The 14503-nt window shown below is 39.6% G+C and overlaps 1 protein-coding gene across 2 annotated transcripts; it reads left to right on the top strand.

Annotated features, from left to right (window-relative positions):
* The first annotated feature begins 214 nt into the window (after nt 1–214).
* Nucleotides 215–11341, top strand: LOC139142346 (organic cation transporter protein-like). Of its 2 annotated transcripts, XM_070712259.1 has the most exons (11): nt 215–293; nt 659–1101; nt 1520–1623; nt 2313–2467; nt 3476–3644; nt 4214–4379; nt 4978–5072; nt 5678–5898; nt 6755–6869; nt 7665–7875; nt 8316–11341. In XM_070712259.1, exons 2-10 carry the CDS (start codon nt 664–666, stop codon nt 7861–7863), a joined length of 1662 nt encoding a protein of 553 aa, XP_070568360.1. In that variant the 5' UTR covers nt 215–293; nt 659–663; the 3' UTR covers nt 7864–7875; nt 8316–11341. The 2 variants fall into 2 exon arrangements, with proteins under 2 accessions (XP_070568360.1, XP_070568361.1); XM_070712260.1 differs by lacking the exon at nt 215–293 and having other exon boundaries at nt 587–1101.
* Nucleotides 11342–14503: the final 3162 nt, after the last annotated feature.

The following is a 14503-nucleotide window of genomic DNA, read 5'->3' on the forward strand; positions in this document are numbered from 1 at the left end:
AAAACGTTTACTTCTTTATCACATTCGTGATTCATTTGTGTTTAATAGCTCTAAGGCTGGTGTATTCATATAGCTACCGGTATGAATAACATGAGGTTCTTCCTCAAAATAAATTGAAAATCGATAACATGAATATTTCAAGGTAAACAAGCCAATATATGTCAGTCATCTGCCGAAAGGCGGAGACTTTGTCACGTGATTGACCATGGTCAGCGACTACAAGCCGATCTCTTTACTTTTTGGGACACTGTGGAGATACAAGTTGTGCTTCCATCCGTCGCCGGATTATTAAGGTATTATTAAGACATGCCAAGTTTTCCTTTATGTTTTGATTTTTTCAAGCGGAAAGTAATATCGATAGAGAACTAGACCAAATTCAAACTCTTTCCTGCGTTCCTTTCACAAACCAAGCTCGTCAATCAGTTTGCAGACTGTGAAAAGATATTTACAGATATATTACCATTCTGAAAATATCTTGGCCCCTTGCCGAAAATCGAAATTGCTCATACGTAACATTTTAATTACATCAATATTTTCAAGTCGTTGAAAGGCTTTGCAGGTACTAATCCTTTACTGCAACACTTGAGAGAGACAATTAGCAATTTGTACTTCTTTGACTGGAGTGTTTACTGTGTTGATACTTTATCTTGTCATCTAGTAAAGATGCTGCAGTTTGACGACGTCTTGAAGCACATTCTCGGTGAGCGTAGTAGCTACCAGATGATGGTGTTCTTTCTACTGGGACTCACCGCGATGCTGACATCAATGGACGTGATATCCCCTGTGTTCGTCATGGCGAGCACGCCATCGTGGTGCAAAGTCCCGACTGCCGAGGAACTTCGCAAGGATGTCTGTAAGAATAATACGACCACTGACTGTGCTGCGCTGATTAAAGCCCTGACAATGCCCATGGAGCAAGTTGATATCGGCTGTGGCGCTGTGTCTACCTACAGCCAGTGTTACCGATACAACGTAACAGTGGACTCTATCCGGTATTCAATCGCAGACGGTGTTACACCGAGTTCTAATGAATCGAAAATTCCGTGTGACCATGGCTGGGAGTACGACAGATCACAGTATAAATCTACGGTGGCTCAACAGGTACTCTGAAACTTGTTCGAAAACTCCTTCTCTGCACTAGATTTACTCGGATAATTGATTTCCACATTTATACATTTATGGCACATACACGCTACCATACTATACTTAGAAGTCTGATTCGACTAAATTATATACTGTTTACATATAAATTTGTTCAGAACTAAATTGTTCACGTGATTACTTTCGAAAAACCTGTATCTCATTGTATATATCTTGTTAATCAGGAAGCCATACAGGGCACAGACAAGGATGAGAGAGAGAGAGAGAGAGAGAGAGAGAGAGAGAGAGAGAGAGAGAGAGAGAGAGAGAGAGAGAGAGAGAGGATCCATTTTTTGGGGATGAAAGGTTCTTTCATCTTTCCTTGTTTTTCATGCGTTTCCTTGTTTCTTTGTTTGGATTTTTGATGTTTGTCGTCAAGTTCGACCTGGTGTGTGACCGGAAGTATCTGATTTCGCTTTCAACTTCCTTGTTCATGCTGGGAACGTTGGTAGGCTCAGTTGTCTTCGGGATATTCTTAGACAGGTGAGAATCCCTTAAAGTTTCCGTAATTCTGCAATAAATTCCACTTACACCCCTATCCGCATATATCCGTCGTCCAATAAAGACAACTACACCTGCCATGCATGCATAGCAGCTGTTTTGAATTGACCAATCAGTGGATGATGAGAGTCGGCGAATTGTCGTTTATTGGCTAAAATGCATTCTAGACAATCTACTTTTCGAGAACGACATTTTCAACCTTGTCAAAATGTCCAACCGGATACTCATATCTGCCAACAGTCCTACTTTTCTAAGCTGAACATCAAATCATCGATGATCACTTTTTGGGACTTTTTATGCATCATGGGTTTCGTAAAACTGCTACAGAATTTTCATTGGAGTCGAAGAAGGCCAATGCAATTTCTCTCACGGACTCAAAGTTGTGGAACAGTTTACCTATAGTATGGCAAAGTTGAGGAAAACGAGAAATGAAAATTAAGACAATGCCTTTATCAAGAAATTTGAATCGTAAATTATTTACACGATTGATACACGTGTCACAGGGCACTGTAAGGTGTTTACAAACGAATGAAATTTCTCTGATTCCAATGCATTTTCATTGTGGGGTTTTGTTGTTGTTCAAAATTTCATTTAATGTTGATGGCAATGCTGACAAATATGTCAGATTTCTGAAGCAATTTCTCTTGCTCATCAAGAAGGTTTACTTGCAGATATGGACGTAAACGCGGTCTTATGGTGGGAGCCAGTTTGATTGTGACTTGCGGAACGCTAACGGCATTTTCACCCAACTATGAAGTCTTCGCACTTTCACGTTTTTGCATCGCAGTGGCCTATATTTGCGTTTATTTGGCGGCATTCGTTCTGGGTGACGTATAGTTTTGTTTTTTTTTCTAGAATAAGGTCGCCATCTTCCGATAGTAGTCCGACTATTTGTGTTTGATGAGTGAGACTATTAATACAACTTGACCCATTCTGAAATACCAGCATTTTTGCGACGTGCAGATTCTAGAGCAGATATGCCATTACTCTGTCAACGATAGAAAGCTTACATCGAAATGGAACAAAGTTATAGCAACAGCGCTGGCATTCGAGTTTTCATTAAAGGTATACTGTCACCTTTTCCAATTTTGCCACAGTTACCATGGAAAGAGATATCTAACCAATCACAGATTTTAAGCGGTGCCCGCTTTTTTAAAACAGCGCCCTCACGTGACATTTTGAATACCAAGGGACGCCCCTTTGACCATATATGGGCATATTTAGATTACAGGTGACTGTATACCTTTAAGAGAATGATTATACGTCAAAATCCCTCACCGTCAACTGTCTCAACAATATAGGCCTACCAGAATTGGATTAAATATGGGATGTTAGTCATCTCATTTAATTAATACAGAGAGACGTTATACCTTGTCGACTTCGTTTCAAAGTATGTTACATAATTTCCACACGCATCAACCATAACAACGAAGAGTAAATGCACCGGCAAAGCTTGTTCAACCATGGATGTAAAAAATAGATTTTTTACATCCATGGTTCAACATTCGTATCCCCAGCGCTGAAAGTTGATATGGGAGACGACACGAGAAGACACGGTAACATATGTTACAGTTAGATCAAGTTTCTTTAGTATGGCGAGATTGTAAACTGAAATATTTCCTTAAAATGCTGATTACTTATTCATGATGTAAAAGGTATTAACCTCATAGATAACGCTTTCTTCCCGCTAGTTCGCTAGTATTGTCCGCCATTTTCGTGTTTTCTTCTAAACGAAGCTTACAGATTCTCGCCCTTTGCGTCCTCTCTTTCGCTCCAAACATGTACTTCTCTCCAGTACAGCTATATTTTACTCTAATTGTCTGACATCTTTCAGTGACAGAACTTGCTGGGACGTCACAACGCACAAAAGTAGGAATGGCGTACAAGATATTCTTTGGTGTTGGCTACATGTTGCTGTCGCTGGAGGCGTACTACATCCGGGTATGGCGGATCCTTCAACTCGTCATCAATCTCCCTTGTATTCTTCTCCTTTCTTATTGGTGGCAAGTATTGCATTTTCTATCATAAGTTCTGACTCTCAAATTTCTACTGCATTCTTACAATGGGAGTCATCATCATACACCATCTTCGTAACCATAGCGATCGTCATCGTCAGCCATATCATCACTACCACCAGAACCACTATAATCATAATTGTCGTCATCATCGTCATAATTATCATAAATCCCTTTTGATAGTGATCGATTGATTGATCGATCGATAATAAAAATCATCGCTACAATGTAACAGATATATAAACGTGACACGAGCGAATGCCCATAGCGTGTGTATGAAATATACTATTTCTCTTCTCATGTAGGGCTCCACTGCCACCACCGGGTGTAAGGCTCATCTCCAAAACATAAAACTTGTAGTTCGACACTCCACATAAATACTCTCGCAAGACGACATCTCAGCTCTGAGACTTAACGTCAAAGCGACAGCATAGATACACTTGAAGAAATAGCCTCTAAATAGACGTTGGTTGGAGATAACAGAAGGAAAGTTATGTCCAGGATAGCTATGTGTGGTACTCTAATCAGTACAGTCGTTTCCACTGTATGTATCACAGGATCGTCCCAGAGTCTCCAAGGTGGTTGCTATCCAAGGGGAAGACGGAAGAAGCTGAAAAGGTTATCAGACGTCTTGGGCGCCTCAACGGAAGGCCAGTCCCCGACGACCTCTACGGTGAATCTTGGAACCCTGACAAAACAATAAATATCGATACTGATAGACAGGTATATTATTTTCCTCTTTATGTCATCTGCATAAAATTACAAATATTAAACACCTTTGGTGTACATGCGCACATCGACCCAGCGACATTAAATATGCTTTGCAAATTATACAAGGGAGCATTTTAAAAAGTTGAAAAACCTAGCTACTTGTGGCAGATTTAATTACTTTAATTACTTTAATCAGAAGTAGCCATTATGAGACAAAAAAAACTATTGAAAATTGCGTTCTACACCATCTCCTATGCTTAATAAATGCTAAAATGCTCCTATGCACACAAACACACTATGACAGTCCTTATTTGTGAAACAATTATCAATATTCAGGATGATAAACATGGTTAATTTTCTAAACATTGGGGTTTGATATGCATGTCAACCAATTTTATTGAGTTTGTTGGGATTTTTCAGGTGTTTTGCCTGTTTTATCCATTTCCATTCGCAGTATCTCCATGGTCATCGCAATCAACATGACGTCATCTAAAGTTCTGGTGACAGTCTACTTTACTTTCTGTAACGCTGAAAAGCGACATTGTTCATATGCTGTATTAGAAAATGTTTGGGTTTTTTATGGAAATAAACCAATTCTTATCATTTCCAGGTGAATAACGAAGATAGGAAATCGTATTGTGAAATGCTGGATCTCTTGAGACTTCCAAACATGCGGAAGAAGACGCTTATCTTAGTTTACGGCTGGTAATGATTTTTTATTTATATTTTTTGTGTGTGATACGATACCGTACTGCTTGAAACCTATGCGTAGGGTGTGACGATTTGTCACCGTGACGTCGTTAGTGAATAGTAAATTGGCTATTTTGAACAAATTGCTCTGACGTAATACTGAACTTGGAGGCGGTGCTCTTCAAAATCACAACGCAACATATCTGGATATCACGACGGTAACTACAAGTTCAAAGCACTGATGACACTGTCTATTGTAATGACACGTGACCCAAACCATTGAAATACCTTGGTCTATATTTGTATTTCGATATCGAAATAACGCAGTCTATCAACAGTATTAGTTATTTGCATATATATGATAATTAGAGAGACGGTATAGCACGAGATTTTGACCAGTCCACGACATACATGCACCAGCGATAGCGGGTGCATATATGAAGTGAACTGGTCAAAACCGAGTGGTACACCGTTACTGGGTGTGGTTCATTGCTACTATACCATAACAGTAAATTGAAAAAAACGAAGTTGCCAATGTAAATTGGGGAACACTCCAAGACTGATGAGGTTTATCGTGCATATCTGAACGTTTGATAAAAACAATTCTCTATTTCCTTTAGGGTGATTATCAATCTGCATTACTATGGTTTAGCTTTCAACACTTCCAACCTCGGCGGCAGCGACTACGTAAATTGCTTTGTGTCCGGAGCTGTCGAAATACCGGGAGCCTTTCTCGGCATAGTCATTATGGATTGGCAGAGACTTGGTCGACGATGGTCTCTCTTTTATATGATGGTAATCGCTGGAATAACATGCGTTTGTGCAGGTTTTCTTCCACCATGTAAGTGAAGACACAGTCCCGCCACGATAGAAGGGATTTAAATGCCTGTGTCAGGTGTAAAGTTGCCTTTCAAGGAAATTTACCGACTAGATTACAATATCCATGGACAAAAAACGCTAAAACATCTCCTTAATACACGTAAGGATTAGAACAAGCTCAATCCCTGGGACAGAGTCCCCAACTTTTAACGGTTTGTTGCCTTTTTTGCATCATAACAAGCGGGGCATCAGCTTAAAGGGGCGGGGTTTTTCAGCTTTATCTCTGGGCAAAGAGACTAACTGAGCTCAACTTTCAGAGGAGAACAAACTTTTAAGGACTAAAATCATATAAACAGATAGAACCAGCGACTGGGGACTGCCGCTTTGAAGATACACCAGAGTAAGAAAGCAAGGCGTGTTCATGTTCCAATGCATCAAAATAAACTGCCCAGGGGAGACAAAAAAGCAACATGAACGCCGATGGGCAACAAAATAACCAAAATAGTGACATAAGCGGTGTGTGATCAGCATATCGCTATAAATATGCCACAAAATGATGTATTTTGTAGACAAAGTTGACCTCGGTATTGAGTGTGTCAAGACATGATAATTGATAATATTTTACATATAAATAAGCATGTCTATACATAATGCTAACTATGTATGAATGCAGTTAGTTCCGTTGTGTTTTTCTCATTTCAACGACGGGTCCTGTACACCAGGATAGAGTAACTGTGCTTCGACTTATCCTCCTGGATCGTAAAGGGATACTATGAATTATACTAAAATAACAAAGCCGTGAAGTCTAAAGACAGTGTGTCGACACTTCGTGTTTATATGATCAACAACTATTCTTTTTATTATTTCTTTTTTGCAAGGCGGAAGTCTGGTATGGCTTGGAATCACTCTTGCCTCCACCAGCAAGTTCTGCATTGCCTGTTCTTTCAATATGATTTATGTGTTCTCAGCTGAACTGTTCCCGACACCTGTCAGGTAAGGAGGGTCAAAGGTCAACCTCTGAAGTACGGGGACACTTAAAGAATGTCTGCGTGTTTTTTTCTGCATATAAGAACTAGCAGAGGATTTAATGTATAGCCTGGTAGTAATCGTAAAAACTGCTAAATTTTACAATATTTTATGGGTCTCCGCCAATAAAGCGAAAAAATCCTCCGACCTACCTATCCTAATTTTCGGAGGTATGTTACCAGGAAACACCCACTTTGTTATTTTGGCCACGATACAAGGCAGACAATTAGCTTACATTCAAAATAGTTTAGTTTTTACCTGTTATTAAATTCAAAAAGTAAAAATAGCGTCCGGTGCCCTCGTCTTTCATGACACGAGTATAGTAATAGTATAGCGATTGTACCATCATCTTTGCGATGTTTATTTTCATAGAGTCATTCATATCGAACAGTCGAGACATTAATCTATTTTTGTGATAGAACGCTGGACGTCTGCAGATAGAATTATGAATGTTTAAAACTCGTCTTCCGTTTCTGTGAATTCATTTGTGCAGAATAACGATGTGCCAGTTTGCATTACTCTGCATATTACAAGAGAATGTCATTATTGCACTGATGTTCTATAGCTCTATTGTATGTTTGGAGGTCTACAGAAATGGTTTTATGGGATGTAATATCGAATTGAGACTAATGACAAGAAATTCTCGTTTAATTATCAATACTCTCATTGTCAAATACCAATGCTTATGATCGGTAAAAATATCCGAAATTAAAGGTTTCCACAAAAAAATATTAGTCTTGACAGAATTTTCCTCTCGCGCAGATCAATAGGTATAGGTCTTTGTTCGACGTGTGCTCGTATAGGAGGCATTTTGGCGCCACAATTGTTACTGATGGGCGACGTCTGGGCAAAACTTCCTTCTCTCGTCTTTGGGGGCGCTACAGTTCTCGCCGGTCTGTTGATTCTCCCGTTGCCCGAGACCAGGGGAACAAAATTGCCGGAAACCATGGAAGAGGGGTGAACAGTTTGGCAAGTAAGTATATGAGTCTATAATGATTTTCATGATATAAAACTTTCACTAGTGTAAAATGGACATGGCACATAATTCTATGAAAGAATTTTCGAGCACTAAACGATAGCGAAAATCATCTTGATTGTACATAATATATAAATGGAACATTTAAGTATTAAAATTGAATGCAATTTGAACTAATTTGGGTGAATTGGGTCTTCATGTTATTCAAAATTCTCAAAAATGTTGGGTGCCCTATAGGTGAATGTCGCAATATTACAAATTACTCATGGAAACAAGTGTATAGTTTAAAAAGGAAAGCAGATGAGCTTACATTTGCAGATTAAACAGACATTACTTCACTATCCAATTATCCAAAATTAGTTCCAATCGTGTCATTGTCATTTCAATCCATTTATCTATCTTTAAACCGTACTTGTCTTTCATTTTATGTTCTTTAGGAAACCTGAAAAGTTTGAAACGCGCAATATTGGTGCCGGAAAGATACGGAAAGTTGAAAAAGAAGAAGTTGAACTATCTGAGGTCTTGTTGTAACGGTGTACTGTTTCGTCATTCACTGAAGATTTCATCGGTGATCTTTCTGACCGTCAACGTTAACACGGTTTTTTTATCTTAACATTGACACTAATTTGTAGTAAAAAATACGCTAGAATCTTTCGAAAACAAAAATCGAATAGAAACGACATTTGACAGGCCAAACAAAATATTGTGTTTCTTGTAACCTGACCTACTCTTGAAAAAAAACCGCTGATCTTGGGCATTTTTTCGCTTTTTCAAAAACATTTTGAGGAAACTGTCTAAATTTTCCTGTATTTTATGTGGGTCTCAGCCAACAAAAGAGAAAAGTTTTAAACATCCTTTGACCTAAATACCCTATTTTCGGAGACATATTATCGGAAAAACACATATTTTTATCCGACCAAATTATATTTCACCAATATCTCTATGTTTCAACGGATCGATCACACCGTGATGTAATTTACCTGACAACTACAATAACAGTTTTCCAACGACCTCTCATGCATACGTGTTCAATCATTTCGTTTAGTTTCAGATAACTGTCACTCTGGATTGTAATTCATTTATTCAGTTTGATTAATTTGGAATTCAAACAGATTGGTAAAATTATTGTCGAAGCACAACCAATGACATCATCGGCTGCTTTGACAGATTTAAGAGTCGTATAGTATTAATATCGTAAAATTGTGTCACCTCGATAGCTGAACTGTCATGTCGTGTGTGTAGGTTACGCCACACGTAACAGTATTGGTCGTTTCCTTTTGACGACAGTGGCGCCACTGCAATTGCAATTATATGGTATTTTTCACATTTTGATTACTTCTTTTAAAAATTAAAAACCTCGTTTTGGATCTGCAGAAACAGTCATTGCCCAACAAACCAAGACACTGCATTCAATGTTCAAATTTCACATTCTTAAGTACGTGTGTACATAATGGGACATTTGCTGTTCCAATTATTCAAAGTCGAACGAAAAAAGTGACAGCTGCCCTGGATACGCCCCTTGCAGATGTAGTTTTGGTCGATGTTGGATATTTATAGACAGTCAGTGATTGATGGAAAGTCTGATATTTTCCTTTTTTGCGTTAATTTGGCTGTGGTGGCTAAAAATTGCATGATTTCTACACAACATGAAGTTCCAAAAGTGGCTCGCTTATTAATATATACGAGGATAGCACAGGCGACAGTATCACCCAGCGCGATGTGACATGGCGGACGGCACTTGGTCTCGTGACGCTTGGTTGACAAGTTGGACGCATGTGACAACCACGATACCGCCATCGATTTGACAGTGAATGTACGCTAAGTAGAACCTTCAAGAGGCTACGGTTTGTAAAAGAACAGGCTGTTTATGGTGAAGCTGTCCGCGCAAAACCTCATTTAAGAATGAATCGGATATATTCGTGATATTTATGTAAAGAGCATGAATCTGCTGGCCTTGCACTTGGCTGATGTATTCATATGTGCTGTTGTGATAGTATTCGGAGTGGTCAGCGGCTGGCGAGGCGTGTGGGGCCTACTGGACGTGTACCTGCTATCGCATAAACCAGACGTCAGTGCGATAGTGTCACTAGTATTAGGAATTCTGCTGACTGTTGTCTTGAGTTTGCTACAAGACGTGCACGACAAGCTTTTCCCTTTCAAGACAATTCGCTGGCATATTTACAGTCGGATATTTATCTGTTTGCAGTGGTTTACTTCAGTGAACCAGTGGCGAGGTGTTTGGAATTCTCTAGACTACTTCACCGGGACGACAAACACACCCGCTATAATCAGCATTGCTATTTCTCTTGTCTTTCTCTTGCTTGTCCGCGCCAGCAAGAACCTGGCAAATCAGCCAGTCTTCATCAGCTTGGACCATGACAGAGAGATATTTAAATGCAACACTTACTTCAGCGTCGATGGTTCCAACCCAGACAGGCAACTGTCCTATATAGCGGATATATTTTTCACGCAAGTCATTTTGGAGACCCTGAAAATCTGCCACTGGCGGGGAACCTGGATAATCATTGAGAATCTGCTATACCCAGGGAACTCGTGCAAGTCGATGATAGTATCGCTCTCCGTGGGATACTGCTTGATAGTTAGTCTTTATTTCCTGCAATACCCATGCGCAGTCCTTTCCGCAAAACTACGTCAGCGATCAAAACTCCTGCACATTGTACTGGAGGAATGCTTCTTCTATGTAGCTACCTTTGCATGCCTCAACATTTGGCGCGGGATTTGGACCGCCTTTGATATATTTCTCTGCCCCGGCGATAGAGGAAAGTCCAGCCTCGTGACGTTTTTGTTGGCGCCGGTCTGTTTGTTTCCACTTTTGGCGGCAAGTAATCTCGGCGGCACAGGCCACCACGCGGACGCAGATGAATGTGATGGGTCTAGTGTGTACTTTGAGCACTACTTCAAAAGTCTTCATGACGTAGAGACTTTTAGAAATGACAAGACTCCTGAAGACGTCAACGATAATTAGAACTCAGCTTTTTTAAAGTAAGTCTGCAAACAGTGGATCAATACTCAAACTGAAGACAAAAGCACAAGAAACAAAACAAGCGACAAGTTCGAACGCAGGAAACGTGTTTTGAATTGAGCTATGCATGGTGACACAGAATTTACTCGGTGCTCTTAGGATACCGCTATTTCGGACAACACATGACAAGAAAATCGGCAGAGATACGATAAGAAAATGAGAAATTAGTCGTCTTGAAGTGAAGAATTTGGTGAAAGTTAATTCCTACTCTTCAAATATCTCTGTTTGTCGTTATTGTTTCGTCGGCCTAATAGACTCAAAATCATCAAAACATTTGCGAAAGGTAGCTTTTGAAAAACCCAAAAGAAAATCCAGGCATAACACTCTTTACTCTGTACCATGTTGTATCTTTAAAGAGAAAATGCTGTAAAGAAATTGTTTATTTTCAATTTGTAACAGTTAATAAACTTGATTTTATTTAAAGGATATAAAAATATGCCTGTGCAGTACTGATTTAAAAGTGTTCCATTTCAGAATTTTCGAAAGAAATATCATCTTGCTATGTGCTTTGGCCATTACTTCAAACGTACACTCGTTCCTCTCGCCGGCGCCGATTTTCAAGAGCAAATTGAAGACGAACACAGAAACTTAAGGACCTAGAATTTCTTCACATGGAAAGAAGCATACATTAAATCCAATTTTCCATGTTTTTGATATTTAATACTCCAGTCAAGGTTGTAAGCAACTTTTTATTGCCCATGCCATGAATCTAGTCTCTCTCTCTCTCTCTCTCTCTCTCTCTCTCTCTCTCTCTCTCTCTCTCTCTCTCTCTCTCTCTCTCTCTCTCTCTCTCGCTCGCTCGCTCTCGCTCTCTCTCGCTCTCGTGTTTGTGTACCTATGCAATTTGACCTAATTGACCTGATGATTTGCTTCACTGGAAGGTATTCTTTACCAGTCCTCGTTATTGTTCACAGTGCCTACGTCACTAACTTACAGATAACAGAGGAAGAAAGGTGCCAATCAAATCTATCGCTGGCAAAATTCTGATCGGACAGAATATGCGGATGTGGCTACCTTTCATCTTCGAGATTTTGCCCGCTAGATGGCGATCGTTTCAAGTTCTCGGCGTTACACTGTTTGCCACATTAGCCGGGACTTTCGCTAACCAGGAAACAAATACTCTCTACAGGATTGTTGTTTACGGGGACACCTCGGGGAACAACCTGCGACTCCATTGTGGGGTATCGAACGAGCAAGTCGGGCAAACCGTTTCATGGTACAAAGACAACCAGAAGATTAGCGACGGGTTTGATTTATTACAGGATGGTAACGATGATGAAATTATCGACCTTAAACGGTACAGTATCGATGGCGAATACGACTTAACTATTGACCCATTCTATTGGTACACGGCGCACAGGGACAGTGGAGACTACGAATGTCGAGTTTACAATTCAAGTAATGATGCGATCTTTGGATCTAGCAACATCGAAGTGTCATCGTAGGCGGTGACCTCTCAACTTCTGAACACAAACTCAGAGATTACGGCCAGCATCCGCGCGCCACGAATAATCATAGATCCTACTACTACTACTACTACATAGATCCTAGGACTGAACTTTTTCCCCCAAGTAAAAGTTTGGTTTCAGTTTTGTGAGACTGGGAATGTCCATAAGACGAACGATGGTCATCGATATCACACGATGAATCTCTTAGTTTGTGTTTAGAAGTTGAGAGGTCACCGCCTACGTCACTGTAGTGACGTGCTGCAGGGATCCTCGACCAACAGTTTTACGCTAGCAAAATGGCGGTCTCCGTGTAGTCATGTCGGGCAAACCTAGAAAAAAGGCAATATTTCAGTGAATTTTGAGCGGATTTCTGGTCTGTTGAGTCCCTAATAACCAAGCTGTCGATGAGTGTTGGCAATTTGTAATTTGGATGGAAAATTTTTCGAAATATCGTCGAGCAAAACTTGCGCAAAGGGTGCTTGCGGCGGAACATGGACGCTAGTCTATGGAATATCCCATAGCTGTGGTGGCGGGGTTAAAATCGTAAAAGTCAAAACCAGCCCGTAAAAGGCATGAATCCCGTCTGAAAACACCACAGCTATGGACCCACAGCTAGTCAAACGGCTGAGATAAGTTCTAGAGTAGGCGAAGGACGGGTCGGGGACGACGGGTATGCTAATTTGACTGTCGAAGGGCGTGATGGGAGTATTAACACTATGTACACTTCGTTGAATCTCGTTGACACCACCAATTGTGACTCTAATCAAGGAAGGGTCGGGGACGACGGATATGCTCTTGTAAATCTGGGAAGCAGGGAAGGTGATGCAAAAGCGGAATACGCACACTTAGCTCCTGTGACTGATGAAAGTTCAGATGTTAAGAGCGAGCTGGTCGGTGATGATGGATATGCAAATTTGATGACAAGACGACATGAAGGTGATAGTGACCCGTCATATGCACAGTTGAGCCATGTCGGTGAAAAAAGTGTACCTGAATAAGTATCAACAAGACCGGATATAGCAACGTAGGAATTTTTGATGAAACAATTCTTGAAGGGAACATTGATAGAGAGACATCAAACTTTCCATAATTTGTATTCAGAGCAAATACTGCACTAATAAACAATGATACAGTAAATTCTTCTAGACACTGTTGCTTTCCAAATTTCTAGTGTCATCATTGCAATTCATGATAATATTAGACACCTCCCACTTTTTAAATGACAAGTTATATATAATACTAACTGTGAATTTTTAATGTTTATCACACTATTTTGTCTGTGTTGTAATTATCGTAGATATGACTCTCCCAGCGCTTGTCTTTCTTTCGTAAATTTACAACATGCTTCTGTGCTGCGTTGGAGAATTTGAACGAAAATAGTGGTTAGATAATTAAGTTGGTCGCTGAGATGCATAGTTTTAGCTTTTACTTCAAGTTCACATACATCCCTGCCAGATACATATGATAAACGACAGTTTACGAAGAATAAAACAGCGCACGAGACTACAGTGTTATTTTGCTGAAAGTGGGAACAAGGTTAAAAGTTTTGTTGTAAGCTTCTGTCCCGTTCAAAGTTATTTGAAATTCTCAATTTCTTTTACTTAATCCTCCATAAACCCATTTCTCAGATGAGAAGAACCTAGAGGACCAGCGATGTGGCATTTAATCTGTGGACCAACTTTTTATATCATAGACTGCATATGGCGAAAAACCTGTGATTCATGTATGATTACTCATTATCGTCATTTCCTGGTGATAATTTCAGAATAATACCAAGGTTTTCCGTGAAGAGGGAAACGTGATTAAACAGCAAAAGTTGTATATATATATATATATATATATATATATATATATATATATATATATATATATATATATATATATATATATATATTATATCATATTATATATATATATATATTATAATATATATATATATATATATATATATATATATATTGGGCAACCACACACTAAAGGACGAGCAGGCAGGATGGTGCAAATCATATACATAGCAAACGTGGTGAATATATCGTGTATCCTCAAATTACTAAGTGAAGGAGCAGGAACTAAGATCCACTGTGACGTGTATTCCGACCCCTGAAATCGAAGTTTAATGGATCCAACGCAGTGT

The sequence above is a fragment of the Ptychodera flava genome, chromosome 10, assembly GCF_041260155.1.
Source record: "Ptychodera flava strain L36383 chromosome 10, AS_Pfla_20210202, whole genome shotgun sequence".
NCBI lineage: Eukaryota > Metazoa > Hemichordata > Enteropneusta > Ptychoderidae > Ptychodera > Ptychodera flava.